This window comes from Amphiura filiformis, chromosome 17 (genome assembly GCF_039555335.1).
Source record: "Amphiura filiformis chromosome 17, Afil_fr2py, whole genome shotgun sequence".
NCBI lineage: Eukaryota > Metazoa > Echinodermata > Ophiuroidea > Amphilepidida > Amphiuridae > Amphiura > Amphiura filiformis.
Window position 1 is genome coordinate 9,999,411 of NC_092644.1, and position 21,536 is coordinate 10,020,946.

At 37.9% G+C, this 21,536-nt stretch overlaps 1 protein-coding gene across 1 annotated transcript in view; it reads right to left on the bottom strand.

The window, feature by feature from the left end:
* The window catches only part of LOC140136906 (histone-lysine N-methyltransferase EHMT2-like), a 98,285-nt gene that overhangs the window by 27,869 nt on the left and 48,880 nt on the right, over positions 1-21,536 (bottom strand). The window contains 4 exon segments of the mRNA XM_072158557.1: positions 18,664-18,741; positions 20,146-20,255; positions 20,258-20,289; positions 21,163-21,330. Of these exon segments, the coding sequence (XP_072014658.1) occupies positions 18,664-18,741; positions 20,146-20,255; positions 20,258-20,289; positions 21,163-21,330 (388 nt within the window).

Here is a 21,536-nt window from a genome sequence, read left to right on the forward strand (position 1 = left end):
TCATTGATGCTAGCACTGGTAGTATCCATTACTGCCAGTAGACAGGAAGTCTAGAAAGGTGACCTCAATGCTGTGGGTGGTCTTCCTGTGCTTTTGAATGGGACAGCAGTAACCTTGGCCAATCTTTAGACCAAAATTTTTGTAAGAGCATTTATAACAAGACTTTCTGCCGGTGGATTTTCATTGCTGTTGGCAAGCATTTTTTAAATTAAGTTTTTCATAACATATCCAAAAGGCAGAGACCCTTGCTGTATAATAAATTAGCTCTATAAGTTTTGCGTAACCTTGATGAAAATTATCAAAAAAGTGCCTATTCTTTTGTGTGTGTACAGTCCATCACCAGCTACCATAGGGTATTAAATAAAGGGCACTAAATTTAATGCCCACGTGACCCATGGGCGCTGCCATACCAAGACCACCAAGTTATCAGTAGATGTGCTACAATGCTAAGATAAGAGTATACAATTTTTTCAGACAAATATCATCAAAATTGCTGAAAATTTAAAAGGCAACTTAATTATACATTGAGGGATTCTGTTTTTTTAGTATGTTTTCAAGAACTAAATTTTGAAAGTTTTGACAGACGGAAAAAAAAGTTACCTATGGAAACTCTTACAATAATACTACAAAGTAGCCAAAAAATGACAAATTTGCTAGAAGATTTGGACATGCATCCCTCGTTTCCAATTGAAATACACAGGAAGACCACCCGCTGTGCCAAAGGTCACTTTTCCAGACATCCTGTCTAAAAGCTGTAATGTCAGCACCCATCTGGTCACGTGACGTGGGTATTAAATTAAGTGCCTTTATTTAAATGCCCTAAGACGACTAATCATCTATCACTTGGTAGTCTTGTAACATGTCTAATGGCGCTGGACATGACCACTCAATTAATTGTTTTAATTCAAATTAATCAATTCGATATTATAGACTGATGTTTGGCACAAGAAAACCATCCTTTTGCGTGTTTGAAAATCTTGATCTTTAATATCTCCCTAATTTTAGCCGACTAACGTATATCAAAAACCACTAGAAACCGCTTCTGGGCTTGATAATAATAATAATAAAAAAAAACCCATATGTGATTCAAAGAGACAGCAATGCTGTCACTGTGTTTGCCATCAAACAAACGACCTCCCTTTCAATGTAATGTAAAGAGGTATGAAAAGACCAACATATTGTCCTACATTTACACAAGGGAATAGTGTAATACACAAGGCTATTATTCATCCAATTAAAAAAGGCACAAGGTTGCGGTATCTTTGCAAGCCATCTAGAGATTTTCAGCAGGTCTGAATGCGTAAGAGGTATTATAGTAAATGCAGGCATCATCACAATGGGCTTGTTGCATAAATAAAATATACCTGGCATTACAGGGGTTTTCCCCTAAGTTCTCTTCGCTTTCTTCCTTGTTCAACGGCATTGAAAGTGTGTCGTTCATCTAATATCATGCTGGGTAGGCCGAAACAAATTTTTTTCATACATAGTTTTCAGAAGTTCAAGCAAATCAAGTTTTATCGTCTGATGTAGGAGTATGAAACACTGAAAAATATGCATCAAATGTCTTGATTTGCGATGACATTTTACGTACAGGCAATGGCTAATATGGCCAGACCACATTCATAATGCTTTCGACGCATTTTTCAACATCTTTATGCATTGACTATCCCCAGGATTGCCTAATTTTTTAGCCCATTTTGCAAGTGTGACCAGATGACACTTGTAATTAGCCCCACAACTCGTCAACAAAGATTTGCCCAAATTTACCATACCAGAATTCAACTTTTATAGTAGAGACATTTTAAATCCATTTTTTTTTAAATTTGTAAGTGGGTGATTTTCTACAAATCTCATCAACCTTTCTTGTGGTAAAATTCACTGAAAAGAATAACTTAGAATAAATGTTTTTCCACTCAAGCCCCAAATTGGGCCATGGAAGAGGAAATTCATCCTTGACAGGATTTGAAATCACAAAACTGTGGTAGTCATTTGACTGCTATCCAGGACAAAATGTGTTGGATCACCCAAGGTGTTTTGAAGCTTCAAATGGCCTCAGTCACCATGGAATTCACCTATGAAACAAGTTTAAACCAATACCTATCCCCAATCCCTCCCCTGTCAATGTTGGATACTGCCACAACAGCAGCAACAAAATTCAAGGAATCAACATTGATAGGGGTAAAGGGGGACAAACGACAATGTCAAAGGCACATGCTAAAAGTAATCCAACAATTTTGTCCCAGATTGTAGTTCAATTTGGCAACCAAATTGTGGGTCTGGCAACCCCAACTTGGCTTCCTTCCTCATCACAATAATCTGTCAAATTCACAAGGATAAAATAACCAATAATTCATACAAATGACAATTGTATTGATTTAAACCAGCTGAGTAAAATCATACAGCTAAATGAGACCCTTGATCAAATTATTAAGACTTGAGAGAGGAACAGTGAGAGAGAGTGGAAAGAAAGAGTGAGACAGCAGAGCAGGCCTTAGAATAAACATTTTGTACTGTGTCCTCAAAGTGCACCCTACGTATGATGAATGTCATTTGAAAATGGGAGTATGGGGGTTCAGGTTCAATAGAATACTTAATGTTTAAGAAATAGTATCACAATGTTTTATCACAATGTCTTTGATTTTTTTAATACCAAAAACTGCTACACCCCATGATAAAGTCAAAAGAGACCGGTGGAATGCAAGCAGGCCTCAAAATAAGGAGGGCCCAATGGCCCTCGGCCCACGAAAATCAGTGAGGGCCCGCAAAAGATACGTAGCAAATTTTTGGCAATTTTTATCACAGTAAACTTACTGCAGAATTCAGCCGTCATGCAACACTAACAATCACCCGACTATATCGCAATCTAAATTCGCATTTCAGGAGAATTGAAACAATTCAACGCCAACAACATTGTTACTTACTTAAATCTTAAATGATAATTTGATACTTATGATAGTAGGTGCAGCTGTTTTTTCACATAAAATCAGCAATATTGTGTGTTTCCGGGTTTGCACAGTACAATTCGGGCCCACAAAAATTTGTGAGGGCCCTCAAACATTTGAGATCAAGGGCCCAAATGGCCCTCAGAAATTCTGGCTTATTTTGAGGCCTGAATGCAAGGCATATGTGCAATTCTATCAGGTATTTACAAAAAATCAAAACATGTTTTTACATGTTGAAATTTCAAAGAAAAAATTTGGTAAAAAAACCAAAAAAAAACAACAACCTGTTGAATTCTGCACCTTGAAGACGAATTTTTAGCAATGATCTGTATTTTACTTGTATCCAAAATCCAAATACGGCATAATTTGATGTGTGAGCAGGAGAGAGATGTGTAGACATATGAGACAAAGAAGAGAGGCAGACAAAGACAAGATTGAGACACAAGGATGGAAAACAGGAGGGAAAAAAGAGTGGAAGATGGAGAGAGAAATACAAGTTGTAAGAAAGAGGGAAAAACAGACATGAAAGAAAGAGAAGACAGTGGAGACAAAGAAGATTAAGAGACAGAGTAAAAGAGCAATGAGGAGATATGGAGACAGATAGGAGATGGAGAAAGACAGAAAGAGACAGAAGACAAAGAGAGAGATGGTAGAGAGAAAGTAAGAGCGAGAGAAATAGGAGACGGAGAAAGACAAAAAGAGACAAAAGACAGGGAGACAGAGAGTGAGGTAGTCTACAGAGAAAATGTAAGAGCGAGAGAATAGGAGACGGAGAAAGAAGGAAAGAGACAAAACACAAGGAGAGACACACAGAGGGAGGTGGTGCAGAGAGAGTAAGACAGGGTTCGAGGTTTGAGTACGGTTTTACTGCCAAAATGGGGGAAAAATGAAGTTCATGTTATCATAACATTATACATGTTTTCTGGACTAGAATTTTGTGCTGAGTCCATTTCTGAACTTTTTAATACACAGGGTATCACCATTTTAAAGATATGTAACAAATTCTAAGTGCATGTTGTTTTACGAAGAATAATATGAAAATGTTAACCAATCCTGGGAGTCTACTTGGAACACAACTGTATTTAAAAAAAGTTACAGAGCATTATTACTTCAGTTAAGGGGGTACTACACCCCTGGCCAATTTTGTGTCTACTTTTGCAATTTTCTCAAAAATTATAGCGCATAGGTGACAAGTGAGATATGTATATTATAGGGGCAAGGACTACAACTACTGCACTGAAAATTCAGCAACTCAAGGCAAGTAGTTATTGATTTATTGATCAAATAATGGGTTTCCCTCATTTTTGACTGTAACTCCACAACTGTTGTCTGTTTTGAAATCAAATTTCCAGTGCAGTAGTTGTAGTCCTTGCCCCTATAATATTCATATCTTACTTGTCACCAATGCGCTATAATTTTTGAGAAAAATGCAAAAATAGGCATAAAATTGGGCAGGGGTGTAGTACCCCCTTAAGGTTATACTAAACTTTGTAATGATCGATCCAGAATGAGACTGCATGTAGCCCCTTTAAAATTATCTATTTCTGGAAATAAATATCGTAGAGAGAAAGCATAAACTACGTCTAAAAGCTGAAAGTGTAAGGGTTATTATTATGCTTGAATTTTCCACTTGGCTCAAAAAGAAATGTACTTTTCAAACATTTCAATTTTTTTTCAATATCCGAGCATCAAGATTTTTTGGGAACACGGCCATAATTTCTCAGTGGAAGTGGCGATTTTGTTGGGAACTACGACGACATTACAAACAAGTCAATAAAAGAATGTGCATATTCATTCTTGATATTGCTTGTCTCGATTTGTTTTAGTAAGCTTACATGTTTGCGAATTTGAAGTAAAATGGCCTCCACTTGTATGTCGTTTTGTAATCAGTAATAACAATTCCGTGCACGCTTTCATAGACAAAATTCTGACCTACATTATTTCTATAAACCCTCTTCTATATGCAGGTGCTATTTAAATTTTTATTTCGATAGCAGAAAATTGAGATATTTGCTATTTTTCCGACTCGCTGCTGTCAAATTGTCTAGTTTCGCGATAAAAAGATACAGCGAAATCAATTTTTTTAGAACCATTTCACCTCGTTTGACTTGTGCTTTGAAGTACAAACTTCAAAATTGATATAGTGATTCTATATTTCAAGCTGCGTCATACTGTGTTTTTCTTACCTCTGATTGTCGCTGCTCAAGGCCAAAATTGAAATTTTTGGACAAAAGTGACACTCTCATTTTTTTTTAAAAAAGCGGTTTACGTATAAGACGGGCTCTATTTGCCCGATAAAGTGGTGTTGCCGAGTTTGGATTTTAAAATATTTAGGTATTTTCTAGCTTAAAATCTAGCGCCAATGAACCTGGTGCATGGGAGCCCAGACAAACGAGAACCTAGACCAATAACTTTGACTCGCGTAGTGAAGCCGACACTGCTTAGCAGCGAATTTGACAAGGGCGCATACCGGACGCAAACAAGCAGACATGTTGGCGTCTATGGAACATGTTGCATTTGACGCTTGGCGGCGATAACGGCGCAGTAATCCATAAGCAGCGCGTCAAACATGTATGCGATATTTCTCGCGCCTAGTAACCCGTCAATCCGTCAATATCACCTTGGATACGGGCTTCACCTCCGCTGTGGTAAAGGATGGGCAGTAATAGGTCTAGGTGGTATGTCTATGCATGGGAGGGAAAATGTGTGTGTGTGTGTGTGTGTGTGTGTGGGGGGGTAGTTAGGGCGAAAAAAATGTGCACATTTTCATGCTTGCTGCGCTTGCAACAGGTAGATATATTTAGAAATCCATTTAAGGTATGGGTATGGAAATTGGGGATCCCAAAAAATTGGCATAGGCCTAGGCCTATGCAAAGGGGTGGGGCATTTTGGCAGGCCAAGGGGAGGGGCCACAAAATTTGGCAGTCCAGGGGGTGCGGACAAGCGATTTTGACTGGCGAGGCGGGAAGCAAGCGATTTTAGCGAGTCGCTTGAAATTTTGGCTTATAATTAGTAGGCTAATAGGGCCTACCGGTACTGATTGCACAGCCTTCGAGAAAGCAATTTTTGGCGGGCGGGGAGGAATAAATTTTGGCATGTCGAAAGGGAGGAAGAATGACTTTACCTAGCACACATTAAAGGGCATTTCGTGATCCACAACCTCATACAACCCCATAGGCCAACGTCCTTTCTCACAAGCTAAGAATTTTATACCACTCATCCCGCTCTGGCCACATGTTTAGGCATTTTCACGAGATCAATTCGTTAAGCAATGGAAAATATTGCCAAATTTGAATTTCGTTTTAAAAGCCTACTCCCCATTAAAAAAAAACCCACTAATTTTGGGGGATTAAAAAAAAGTTCTGTAAAATGAAACAAAAGGCTGCCTCAATCCTAATTATTCATTTAAGGCCAGGCCTTCATTTCTGAATATAGCGGGAGCTCAGTTAGTCACTGTACTCAGGAGCTTGACAAGGAGCTCAATTATATAATATCAATATTAAACCATAGGAGCAGCTCAATAAATGCCATTGGTAAAATTATTAGGCCTACGATATTTTATTTGACTGTGATCCGTTACACTAGCTGTATATACCTTTAAAATTTCTAAAATTGGTGGAATTGAACAAGCTCTAAATTTCTCATCGTCCAGCATAACCAAGGGCAACTGGGGTGGGTGGGAAAGCCCCTAGCTATGGTCATACCCGTAGTGGCGGAACCAGAATTTTTTTTCAGCGGGGCATGGGGGGAAGTGAATTTGAGGCGGGGCACTTGGAAATCATTGCACTAAATTGCATAAAAAGTGGAAAATTACATAATTGTGGGGATTTTGCCTAAAAACTGGGTGGGAAAGAAAAAAGATTGGGGGAAATACTGCCCCACCCCTAGCGGCGCCACTGCATAATATGAGTCGAGTCATCGAGTCACCAAAACACGAGTCGACCCGCGTCGAGTCATTTCGAGTCGAGTCACTACAAGTCTGCTGCATATCCATCCATGATGCTAGAATGACGGAAGTTCTGGCGCTGAAATTCAATTTCAATATCACGAGTTTTTATCAGGGATTTTACCAAGGGAAGGCGATAGGTGTAGGATTTTGCTGATATACCAGGCAACCCGAGAAAGGAACTGAGGTGTGGCTAAATAAGGGAGTGTTCATTATAAATATTTTCCATTATCATACTTGCGACGCCGAGAGCATAATTATTTGAAGCGTAGGCCTACATCGTGTCAGTCACATGGTCACATATTTTCTGTTGAAAGAGAAACGCACATGTCTCTGATTAGCTCGGGGATTAGCTACTGCGCGCTGCGTGCTGGCCTGTTGTTGTCCCGGGTTGTTGTCGAGTGGAAATGGGAAATTTCAATGAATGAACTTCCATAAAGTTTGCAACATCATCACGCATGGCGTAGCTGGGATTTTTCAGGAGGGGCAAGACTGTAGGCCCTATGGGCGGGGCCCAAATCCACCAAATTTCCCACTGGGGCGGGGCCCAAATAGACAATTTTGCCAGGCTTATTGATAATAATCGTATATGGTAGGCCTATTGAGCTGTATTGCATATCGTTTGGATTCCCCATCTCTCTGCCCCTCCTCTCACCCTCTCTTTTTTTCCTCTTCCCCCCCCTCTTTCCCTCTTTTTTCCTTGCACTAGGGGCGGGGGGGCCCAAATAGGCAATTTTGCAATTGCCCCCCGGCAGCTACGCTACTGTCATCACGGTAGACATACGCGGTAGCCTACAACTATGAGGTTTACAGACAAATATAGGTCTATAGTAGGCCTATCAAAATGTTATATTTTTATATTTTCTGGTGGACTCGCGGAGAATATCATGTCATGGAGGTCCAGGCGCTGGGTTGGGGGGGGGGGTCATCAAGGCATTTTGGTATGCCTACCCATGCTTGATTCGGGAGGTTTTTAGCAGGCCCGACCATTTTTTTATAAAAACACCTCGGCGGGTCTCTTCAAAACATTTGTACCCTTGAGGATCAAAGTCACCCACATTTGGCCTAATTTGGCGCTTTTTAAGGGCACTTTTGCCAAAATCGCCCAAAAGTTGGTCTTCGCTGTAAACCCACCTATCATAGTCGTTGAAAAGGTAGGCCTACCCCAAAACTGTGGCACATCCACGAACCCGAGGGAGAGACCTCCGGGTAAAAACACACCTCTAGCGGGAACAGATTTATAATTTAAAATAGTCATCACGACAAAACGGGCCATGGTAGTGTTAATGGTATTAACACTTTGATTTTAGGCTTAAATGATGAGTGTAGGCCTATAAATTGCAAATTTGCACACACCCGGGGAACCTTCTCAAGTTGGTTTGGGTAAGGATGTGAGGCTGTGACTCCGAAAAAACTACTGATGCGATTTTAAACCAAATTTGAATAAAACAGACCCAAAATTGTATCAACTTTTGGACTGAAAGTTTTCGCAAATTTTTACTTTTTCGAGAAAATCATTGAAAAATACCCTTCTTAAACCTAATTTTCAAGACACTGAGGGTCAATAAAATCATGGCTAAAAATACAACAGAGTCTAAACTAAATGGCTGAAAATGCACCCCAAATCTGCCGCACATCCCACGACACCTTATAGATTTTGAAAATTATCGCAATAAAATAGGCCCGAACTTATCCCAAATTATCCCCGAAAAAATATTTTTTTGCAGGTGAGGTTGGAGTCTTATTATTTTTATTCTCAGAGAGGATATGGGGGTTGATATTTTTAGCAGGGTACAGTTTGTCTTGTTTTTGTTTTGTTTTTTGACGTTGAAGTTCCAGATTCTTTTTTTCAAATATTATTATTCATTTATTATTATACCCTGTAGGCCTACGTGGGGAAAAAGACACACGACAGCTACAGAGAAGCCACGAAAAAACTCCTGTGAAGTGCATGAAAATGCCCGAAAATGTGCCAACGAAACACCCGAACAGGAAGATAAAATAAAAAAACAAAACCAAAAACCCAGGAAATTTCCCGAAATAAGTTCAAATTCTTTGTCCCCCACTAAAATATATTATGAACACTCCCTTATGAAGTCTGCCCTCTTCCGGCTATTCTGGTAGTAGGCGTTGACAATTACCTTAATATTTTTGAAGCATGTTTGAACCCGATTTGTTCTCTATTCACATTTTTAACGTTGCAAGTAACATTTCAAGACCTCTATTTGTGACAGGTATTTAATTATCTTGCTAGAGATGTGCCTAAAGTTGAAATTCAATATTTCGGATCGCAAAGATCGAGAGATATAAAGTTGCTGAATATCAGTTTAACACCATGGATCATATGGGCGTCTTATATGAACGATTATGATAGCTAAGCAAAATGGATGGGATACAGGTTGTATAAATACTACATGAATATTCATGAACTATACAGATTCCATTCTTCTCTAATAATAAAGATGTCAATCACTCTCCTAGACGACAGTTGCTTGGCGCTTGTAAACAAATCGAATAATAGTGCTTGACAAGAGCTAAAAAATAGGCTAAAACACATTTTCACACATTTTTTTCCGGATTTTTTTATTTCACATGATAAGTAGACATATTTTCTTACGTATAAGGTAATAATATATTTTTTCTGGAGGTAAAGCCCTTCAACACTTTGTTTAACCTTAAAGTTGTTTTGAATCTATAAATATGTTAAACAAACTATAAAGACTGCTTAAACACTGTTATCATGTATGAAAATGAAATGATGTTGGTACTGAGGCCCCTGTATTCCTATATATTTAGTAAACATATAGCGGTCAGGTTTGGTGTCAAGACAATATATCTATTGATGCCTAAACTCATAAAGAAATGAGAAAGTGTTAATGTATAACTGATTACCTTTACACAATCTTAAAATGTTTATACTGAAGCATAGCACTTTATTCACCCCTGACATCAGAAATGGCTTGTTGATAGCGCAACTGAATATTGTGTGATCTAGCGGCACCGGCTGCATCAACTTTATTTTCTGATAAGTGGTTGATGTGATGAGCTGGTACAGAACTAAAGCTCTCTTCACCATACCACTTGACTATTACTTGATTCTGTTTCAGTTTTCTCAGGATAGAACTTCTCAGATGTTCAGGTACATCAGTTGGGGAAATGACTTTAGCTGGATACCAGAAGCAACCATGCTTTGCCCATACTACATGCTTCCGGTGTGAAAGATTCTTCATCATCGGTGGTCGTATTATCATCAGATCATCCCTTTATAATAACATACTTGAGGGCACAACATGAAAGGCATTGACTGCTCTTCCTGGAATAACTTTTATGGGTGTGACCTTTGGGTTTAAGGGGTTGATACATCAGAAAAATGGCGTGAACATCAAAATGGGGCAAAATCTGAGTCGTAAAAAAAATTATTTTGAAAAAAGTATACATGGCATCATTCCACAAATCTAATCGATTGTGGGGATTGGTAGAGTGCACAATCGATCAACTTTTCAGAGCTGTACCTCCATAAGTTTTTCGAAATATTTTTTTACAATTTGCCATATTTTTTTCACGCTTAGGGTAGGGGTAACATTTTTGCAATTTTCTTCAATTTTTCTTTTTTGAAGGAAGTTAAAATTATTACCAGTGTGTGGCAAATTGAAATATCATTAAAATGAGGGGTTAATGAGGTCTCTAACCCCTTTAGATCAAATTTTATGGCGAAACTAAGATACAAATCTCTCGAAAATGGCCTTTTTTTGGGCTTCGTTTTTTCACTTTCAAGTTCAACTTTATCCGGGTATGGTATACAAAGTAAGCAATGAAATCAATTAAAAACAGTTTTATGTGAACAAATAAACCATCAGGTAATACAAAATAACAGAGAAAGACAACATTTATCTATATAGTAGAAAATATTAGGGATTCAAAATTAATGGTGAATTTTTTTTTCACCTAAAACTGGTCATTTTCAGTAAAAAATGGCCATAAATCCATGTTTAACCCAAAAACGACTTAAGATACAGTATTCTAAGTTACAAAAATGGAAAATGCAGACATTTTTACCTTAGAAATACTATATATGCTCATTTTTAGAAGTATTCTTCACACCTAAATATTTTTTTCACACATTTGGCAGTGAAACCGTACTCAAACCTCGAACCCTGTCGTAAGCGTGAGTGGGTGAGACAGAGAGCGAGAAAGAAAAAAGGCAACAAATCAGTTCAAGGTACACTTAAGAAAATCAATCAGCCTGTCACTAGTAAAATGACAATTGACTACATTCATACAAAACTAGCACTTACAGCAGTCACTCAATCATAATTATAAACACATACCATGACGGTGGTTCATCTGAAATGTTCATAGCCAACCAGGGCATATATATACGTGTTTCAGGGTAAGACTTCAGCATGTACAGGTCCGGCATTTAAATGAAAAATTGATTGCCAACTATACAACTGGCCACTCTTGGTCATTAATAGTTAAGTGAAATACGCTCCGCCAGCTTATTTTGCAGTGTATTTTGACCTACTATTAAGCCCACAGGGTTTGCATCGCTCGAGATGAACGCAGACAGCCCGGTGTTAATTTGGTTTGAACAAATGCTACCAAACCAATTGTAACAAGTAATTACATGTTGGTTAGAGAATGTAGCAGATCTACTAATATGGAGAGCTCCAAGAGCAACACTGGATTAACCATAAATGCATTTTCAATACAATACTAGCTTTTTTGAATTACAATTGACTCATTTCATGTCATAATCTAGCTTGAGCATTATTGCTTACACCTGGTCCCACAGTGACAGTGGTCCTATCAAGACCCAAATGTGTATTTACATGGAGTGACCATTTAAACAATCAATAACTGGTGCTTCTGTTGAGTGTTGAAAAACATTATAATCATATTCTAGCATCCCTCCCCTAATAAGTGGCCTGATAATTTTCAAGAGACAACTGTCTACAAGCCCCCTTTTCAACATTGCACTTGTGCTGTGCAACTAAAATTTTGTTAATGCCATCAAGTATCAAATTCCTAACAAAATTTAATTATATGTAAATCTTCTGGCTTTTAGGTTGTGATATTTAAGTTTCTGTGTGTAGATTTCTAATGTTCTGCATTTGTTGATAATAAGTTCTTCTCCCAAAATTCCAGGGGGGGGCACTTGAATATATTGGCACCTGTCATGTGCCTGTCAATAGACCCCAATGACCCCTTTTTTCATCAGCTTAAGGTCACCCAATGACTCTTCTGCACAATAGTGCACATTTGTGCATGCTTCATGCATATTTTGAAATAATTAAAACATTTTTGTAGCCATTAGCTTCAAAATTACAAATATTTGCAAAGTTTGGCTAATTTTTGCCCAGAAAGTTACTTTTTCAGTCATCGACACATGTTTAGCGTTTCCACACTGAATGACCTCCATTGCCTTGGAGCATACACTGAATGACCCCCATTGTCTTGGAGCACACACTGAATGACCCCATTGTCTTGGAGCACACCCTGAATGACCCCCATTGTCTTGGAGCACACACTGAATGACCCCCATTGTCTTGGAGCACACACTGAATGACCCCCATTGTCTTGGAGCACACCCTGAATGACCCCCATTGTCTTGGAGCACACACTGAATGACCCCCATTGTCTTGGAGCACACACTGAATGACCCCCATTGTCTTGGAGCACACACTGAATGACCCCCATTGTCTTGGAGCACACACTGAATGACCCCCATTGTCTTGGAGCACACACTGAATGACCCCCATTGTCTTGGAGCACACCCTGAATGACCCCCATTGTCTTGGAGCACACACTGAATGACCCCCATTGTCTTGGAGCACACACTAAATGACCCCCACTGTCTCTGAGCACACACTGAATGACCCCCACTGTCTTGGAGCACACACTGAATGACCCCCATTGTCTTGGAGCACACACTGAATGACCCCCATTGTCTTGGAGCACACCCTGAATGACCCCCATTGTCTTGGAGCACACACTGAATGACCCCCATTGTCTTGGAGCACACACTGAACGACCTCCTTTTTTTGGATAGAAATCCCCACTGATAAGACCCCTGCATCATTTTCATATTTGAGTGCCCCCCCCCAGCAAAGATGCATCTTTCAGTTTTGAAAATTATTCTCAACCATGATACTGGATCTGCAAGGACAACTCTATACACAATATTGGGCTATTCACTTTAAAATCCAGTCCTCCCTGTGAAAGATTTTGGAAATACCTTCCACAGGGGGAGTATGAATAATTTTTCAAATGGACTGAACCAAGTCGACAGCCATATTTGAATTTTATACACTCTATGAGAAATATTGAAGCAGAATCTTCCACAGAGGGAGGATGATGAGTAGAGTCGTTATGTGCTAATTCCTTTTGAACTTCATCTGTGGAAGATATTTCCAAAATCTTTTAACCTGATCAGCCCATTATACATTCAAACCTCGCGATTTAAAACTGATACCGTTTGATAAAACAACGATATGATACAAAACAAGCATATAAATTGCATATTTTCTTTTGAAATCAATACCAGGTACCTTGAATGAATGACAAGGTTGAAGTCTCTGTTTTTTCTCTAAATCCTGTAGGATTTATATCTTGAATTTAGCTGATTCTACACAAATCAGAGGTAGCTGACCTTTTAGAGGTTATTGCACAAACCATCTTTATGACAGCATTGTAACCAATGTTATTTTTATTTTGTCAATCAACTTAACAAACTGACAATTTGACAAAATTGGCTGGAAGGGACACAAAAATAGCAATTTTAATAATACTGCAGTGGATGATATATATTTGGCAGTAAATTATATTGGAGGGATAAGGTGTTCAAACAACTTTATTTTTAAGTTTATCTTTTCAATTTCAGAATATATTTTCTGAAATTGCTGTTTTAACATTTTTTAAAAGGTATGTGATCAGTGGCGTACCATGGCCACCCCAACCCCGGGGGCTGAAGAAATTTCAATTGTGCCGCCCTTCCTCAACAGCCCGAAAAGGTTGACCCAATTTTTTTTCTCGGTCGTTTGAAAAAGTGAAGAGCAAAAAAAAAAAAAAAAAAGCACATTTTGATGTATAGTACCATTTATTCAAAACATTTTATGCTTTATCAAATTTGTCAAATTTGACCGCATTGCAAAATTGACATATGGTGGAAAATTACTCACCACATGTATATTGCTCAAGCTATGTAGAAGTCTGATATAATCCAAAGAATTTCTTGCATGCTATATTTGACACTACATGACTGTCTTGCTAAACTCAGATAATAGACAGACTCTTGGTAACACGATTTATATCTGGCTTCCGAGTGAATTGATCAGTTGATAAGATGCACCTGAAATAAATTATCTTTGAAACAAATTTCATGTGGAGATAAGAAAAAAGATTCTGCTATAAAAAAAGATTATATATTTCTCAACCAGGGTTGTTGATTTTTTTTTTAAATAAAAAAAAATCAGATTTTTGATTTTTTGATTCCAAGAACTTCTATTCCCCATGATAAAGTAAAAAGAGTACCAGTGGAATGCTAGTCATATGAGCAATCCTACCAGGTATTTAGAAAAAATCAAAACATGTTTTTACATGTGAAAATTTCAAAGAAAAAAATTTGGTAAAATCATGGGAAACAAACCTGTTGAATTCTGCACCTCGAAGATGACTTTTTAGCAATAGATAAAGTGACATCATAGAGGTATTTGAATTGTATCCAAAAGTTGTAGAAGCATTAAGAATGAAGTAAAACAGTCAATTTAAGCAAGAAATTAACTTACATTTATCAAAAATGGTAAAAAATGGAAAAAGTTGATTTAAATCAGTGATTTTTATAAAAAAATCAAGTGATTTAAATCGCGATTTAAATCACTGATTTAAATCGGCGTGATTTAAATCAAACAACCCTGTTCTCAACCCTTTAACTGATTTTTCACTACCTTGCAAACAATGTTGGACATGTACCGGTAATATATCATTGTGAAGCTGATTTTGAGGAGAATATGCCTGTCCGACACCACAAAAAGTGAAAACGCCATTGTACAGCCCATTAGTGGTGGACAATCACAGCTTTTTGGCCAAATTAAAAAGTTTAGTTATTATGAAAATATATGTACATTTATAGAGCAACTTAATGTAATAAAATTACGCACAGTAGTTAACGAGGCGTGGTTTGATTTTTCATGTTGTTTTCAATCTTACAATGAGGCCAACCACAGCAGCTGATAGGTGTATCCCATCATCCTCTGCGGTACCATGCAGTAGAACTGCACATGCCATAGAAAGTGTACACAAAATTCCTCACTTCAACTTTCAATTACTCGCTTATATCAGGGGAGTTAAGACTTTTGTTTGAAAAATATGATCTCTAAAGTATTGTGAAACTATCCATAGCTCTCAATATTTAAGCCGCTCTTACTTATGTATTTGCTATGGAGCAAGCAGATAGAGTGCAATGCATGATGGGATACTCCCTTCAGCTGCTGTGGAGGCCAACCATTAAAACAAGATGTTTCCAAATTTTGAGTTGCATTGCTGCTGCAGTTTGATGTGAGAAGCAGAAGCGTGTATAACAATGCCCAATAGGATAGTACATATGTTTCCCGGTGTGATAACCACAAATCACTACATTTTTGTTCACACAATTTAAACGAAACATATTTCAGGGGTTAAATTTCACTGGGGTAATGAGAAAAATATGAGCTTTCTTCTGATACCAAAATCTCACTTTTGATGAACAAAAATGGGGGATGATGCTGTCGATCGGGTCACAGACCTTCAAGGCCAAGAGAGGTCGAGAACAACAAAAATTTAACTTGGTGTCCGGCCCACATAGCTGCTAAATTTAGCATGTTAGCACATCATATTTTAAAAGACTTATGTTTTTTTTTATCTGCAGCTAAGAAGTGGGCCAAAAATGAAACCCTTAAGTGGTACACTCAATTCTATTATGCTACTTTCGGTGTCACTTTTTTTCTACAAAAATCACCTAAAATGAACTTAATTTCCACTAAGTGAACATCTCATGTTGCAGAAATTAAGTGACAAAATAGAATTTAAAAAAAAAATGAACTCATGTGCAGTGTGCTGTGCACCGTGGAAATTGCAGCCGGGGCAATTCAAATGATTCAAGTCATTCTATAATAGAGAGAAACTAAACAAAAAGAGATATCAAAAGATACACAATATGATAACCAGGTCCCGTGGCACACTTCTTTCTGTAGACTAAGACTGACAATTTAAAGTAACAATTGGTGACTCGCTAAACCGGAATTCACATTTTGGAATTTTTTTTTTGAACAAGCATTTTATAAATAAGCTTGTAAATTTATGGCAAATTTGAAAGCAATCTGACAAAGAAAATAATGCGACATATGACATGACGGGAGCGTAAAAGTACTTTCTCACATAAGCAAATTAGAGAAGGATTTAATTTTTTTTGCATCAATTGCCCTTTCCTTATCAACCCAAAAATCTGAAAAAAATATGGTTGCATTCTTTTCCAATTTTCATACAAAATTCCCAAAAGGTTCCCTGACAAACCATATAAATCATTGTTTAACATTATTTTTTGTGACAAAATATTAAAAGAAAAAACGTCAACTACCTCAACCTGACTTTGGAGCTTTAACGGCAATACCATTTTTTAAAAAAGCTTTAACACATAAATGCAAACAGTCAACGCTGGTGATTGACACTTTCTTTATGATGAGCTGTTTTATAAAACATAATTTTATCATCCTGATCTTTTTTGGTAAAACTGACCTGTTGATCCTTCAGGGGCTGTGCAATAATGATGTGTAGCCCTGGGGTGGTCAATACTCAAAATGGTCTGCCAAAAATCACTTGCCCCCCCCCCCTTATACACGCAAGATTTTTGGAACCCAAATTTAAAATCTTAAATTGTCTTATCATTATAACACGAGTGCAGTGAGCAAGAAATTTTGCATATTTGAACATGTTCCTTACATTTTCCTACACCTTTTTAGGGCGTAATATAGAAGCGGTGCCCAAAGCATCTGTACCAAAAATCACTTGCTCCTTTTTTGACCTGCCAAAAATTGCTTCCCCCCCCCTTCCCCCCCCCCCTGGCCTGCCAAAAAATCTTTGTCCCCCCCTTATAATTGACTACGCAGGGGTACACAATGATTATTGCACCATCCCTACTGGAACAGTTACACTTGGTACAAATATTTTGTACCAAAAATCTGTGTTATGTAAATGTCATGTAATAGAGAAGTGATGCAACATTTACAACATTTATTCTCACAATTTCGCACAAATTGGTGCAATGAGCTATATGCTCCCAATCTCACGAATTGTCACATGTTAAGAATATTTAGATTATTATGCTTAACTAGAATTACGTGGTCACCACAAAACTATACACCACATGAGGCCACCATATACTATCACAATACCAAGTTTGATATAAAATTGGACGGATTGAGCATGATACCTGAATTTATCGGTCGAGCTAGAGTTTTCAAATATCATGCGAGACTAAGTCGAGCGTGATATTTGAAAACTCTAGCGAGATCAATAAATTCAGGTATCATGTCAAAGTATCCGTCCAATTTTATCATTATTATGTTTTCAGAATCTTTTTTGTTTAAAAACGTGATTTTTAATTTTAAAAAAACACGATTTTTAGTCAAAAACGTGACTTTGACTTTTGGTCAAAAAAGTGGTTTTTGGTAAAAAATGTGATTTTTGGTCATGGCATGTCCATTAAAAAAAAAAATCACACCAAAAGAGACTTTTGCACATAAAGTATATGAACTATGCACTCTATGAAGAGGCTACAGATATGAAAAAACCCTGTAACTCCAAGTAACTGATACACATATTTATCGGACAGCCAGGTTATGTACAAAGTTATAGGATGCAAGATTCTGAAGACATAATAATGAAGTTGATAGGCCAGAGCTGCAGAGTGGATTAATGAATTTGCTTCCGCCCGGACAAAGAAAGAAACAAAGAAACAAACAAACAGGCAAGAAAACAAACAACCATTTGGATGATAACATATGTGGGGCCAAAAATCAGTCATAATTTACTAAATGAACAACAAAACACATGTTGAGAACCAGGTGCACAATTAGAAAATCAATAAACACTGAAGTGCAGTTTTAACAAAATGGAATTTGAATATTGTAAAATGGAAATGTTGACTCTACTCTAGCGCAAACCTCCCACCAAAAATTTATTTTGAGGTACAGTGGCATAGCGTGGGTCATCACATTGGGGAGGGGGCACCGACTATGATGGTGGGGGGGCACCGACTATGATTGGGGGTACCTGGTCTGATTGGGGGGCAAAAGCCGTTTTCGGCAATTTTCCTATGGGATTTTTTTTAAATTTCAGCTCGATTGGGGGGCCCCCTGCCCCTATGACGCTAGGCCACTGTTGAGGTACTTAACAGCACCCCAGTCACCATTAATTTGATCATTTTTGTAAGTCCAAGGAGACAAGCAACTTCAGAATTCACAGTTGATATGAATTCTATTATTGCATAAAGCAAGAGTTGTCTTGTATTCAATTCTTGTGTGTGCTGATAATATTTGGGCTATATGTTAACACAATGCCATATCGACATGAGAGGCTAGCCGACGACAGCGCAAATGCAAAGTTTTTGCATGCAGTTGGTTTACTCAATTGATTGTCATGTCCTTCATATAACTGATCAATTATATGAATGAGTCCATATTTATTTTTCCTGTTTTGTGCATGTGTAAAACAGTACAACCGAAAAGGAATTGAACTTACCGAACTATACCAGCATTGTACACTACTGCGGGCACATGTACACGTTTCCAAGGCACAATCATCGGTACAAAGGCAGCCCTGATGAAGAAAAAAATCACCGTGAAAATTAATTGATCTATTTGTAACATTAAAGATGTATGCAAAAGGAACATTTATGCATTCATATGCAAAAATGTGAAAAATGTGGCTACAATTCTTTTTAAATGGACACATAATGTCAAAATGGATACGTATGTGACACGATCAAGGGAAATGAGTCGGATGTCGCTAATATTGATTTTGAGATATTGGCAAAGAAAGTGTTAAAATTCTTTTGTTTTTGTTTTCAGCGATTGATAAATTGGCGTCAGAAAGAAAAGTCGTATCAACATGGGGTTTTCAGTTTCTGAAAGCTCTAAATGTCCTCTTTAGAAACATGTGTAAAACTCATTTTCGACCAGAGCCGACATGTGACTCATTCTCATTGATCATGTCACATATAATGCTAAAACTTTATATAAGTTTTAGGCATTGAAAAAAGGGCAAGAGGAACATTTTCATGATAAGTAATTGCCATGCAGGGATTTAAAACAATAAATAAAAAATCAAAGTGGCAAGTCCATAAACTGCCTTATGATCAAACCATGAATTACGGGAGAAAGACAAAACACATAAGTGAAAAAGTTATATAAAGGACTGATAAAAACAGAAAAATTTTTTCATTTCTGTGATCCAGAAGTGCTGTATTGAAATGAAATGCAAGCCCCAAACAGGTAGCAGAGATGCCAGTCAGTGAACATTGTCAAAAAATCCTGAAATGGCAAAACATTTCCTGAAAAATGAACTTTGCCAATGCATTTGTACAGGATCATCCAAGTAAAATTTCCTGGAATCTGAAAATTTCCTGAAGACTGGCAACACTGAAGTACTAGATGCTGGTGGTATTCTATCGTCCATCTCATCTCAAGGTGAAAGTAACGCCATGTTGGATTTCGCAGTGGCAGATTGGAGTAGTCGCACTAACCTCATCCAGCAGGGTGTGTATGCATAGCGTACATTTGTATCATATAACGACGTAAACGCACTCAACTTGAGGCGAGATACACAATAAGCAATGCCCTAGTGCGGGTTTAGAGCATGAAAAAGTAAATTATACTTACACAAAGTGATTGGTTTTTACCCCATTTGTTTTTTGTTCTTCTTTCTTTTGGGTGGAGTTCAGAAAACTTTTTAATAGTACACCGTATCACTTTATGAGCCTATACACCCACAAAACGGATTAATCCCAATGCCCATTGTATAGAGGTTGTGCAAATGATATCATAACGTAAATATGGCGGACTACTTAAATGCATTCAACAAAAGCATGATTGCAATCTTCCACAACACACCCATAATGTACCACACTGGGGTGTAGACTTAAAATGGAGTCACCCATTTATGGGAGATTAATGTCATGTTTTCCATAGGGGGGTATGGATTTCAACTGGAATAGTCCATTACCTGCATATGCTTGATATTCCTATCTATATTCAGTCTTGATGTTTCACAGCTCTCAGACACATAGAGGAAGTCATCAGGGACGCCTTCCTCGTCTACTGCATTCACCACGGGATAGGATGCACTTCCATACCCCGAGATATATCCCTACAAGAACAAACAAAATACTAAATGTTATACCAGGATTTTTACTTCATCACATGCCAACTTTGAAATCCTGTTTTCCGTACTCAGACGACCAAAAAAACGTATTTTGCACCCCAAACCCATTTGTGTAAATTTGTACCTTTTCTACAAATCACACATTGTGCATCTTGCGCTGTCTTTCCTATTCTTCACAATACAACTCCATTTGGCAGCGTATTCGTCCTTAAAACACTGTTTTTTCCAGGTTTCTTCCTATCTTTGGATGTCATTACTTGCGTTTTTGGTGTCAAAACATATCTAGAGATGGGCTCACATCTGTTTGCAATCTGAAGTCAATGTTTGCTAATCGAGAGATCAATTAATTTTCCCAGCGATCGGATTTTGTTCACGACACGAGGAAGCTTAGTTACTAACAGCGTTTCTGATTGGTCGATAGTACGCTGAAGGTATTTCTCTGACCAATCGGAAAAATGAAGTCAGATTTCTAGCAACCAGATAATGTATAAAAGCCGATGTGATTGGCTGAATATGTAAGCTTACATAGGGGTAATGAATATTAATTCACAACAAACTATTGTGTATACTGTGATTGATAGCTGGGTTACGATGCTCAAAATAGCGGTCGTGTTCAAGATTTTCGATTTAATTTTCCACAATTTTTCGGGGTTTTAACCAGCACTTGTTAATGATTTATAATGAAGGGGCAGGGCTGGGGCACCGACGGCAACTTCATTAGAGGGCACGGCAAGTGACTGCCGTCGGTAAAGGACATATTTTGAGGGCATTACGGCAGTGGGGGTGGGCACCCACGGCATATTCGGTGCCATGGGTTAATTCGAGGGCTGTGCTGTAGCGGTAAATAATCTCTCTCACCTTGATATAATTTTCTCGGTCTTGATAGCTCTTTTGGCCACAGCATATTTCATTCTTTTGTTGACCTGTAAAGCTAGGTAGATATCGGATTTCGGCTTTGTACAATCCGAGGGCGTCTCGTTCTCCTTGTTGCGTATTGAGATGTCCGCATTGCGTAGGAGCAACATACTGCAAGAAACGGGGAAGAAAGGCTGTGTTATAGACTAAACTAGGAGTCGCATCATCCTTGCTTTATACTTTTCCTACTATAATTTGTTCAACTTATAGATCGGTAGGGATCATAACAATGTGGATTGACAAAGCAGCACCTACGCCAAATGCGCTTAGTATATTCTGTGATTGTCGTACGCTTTTGCAAATTCAAGCGTCAGTTG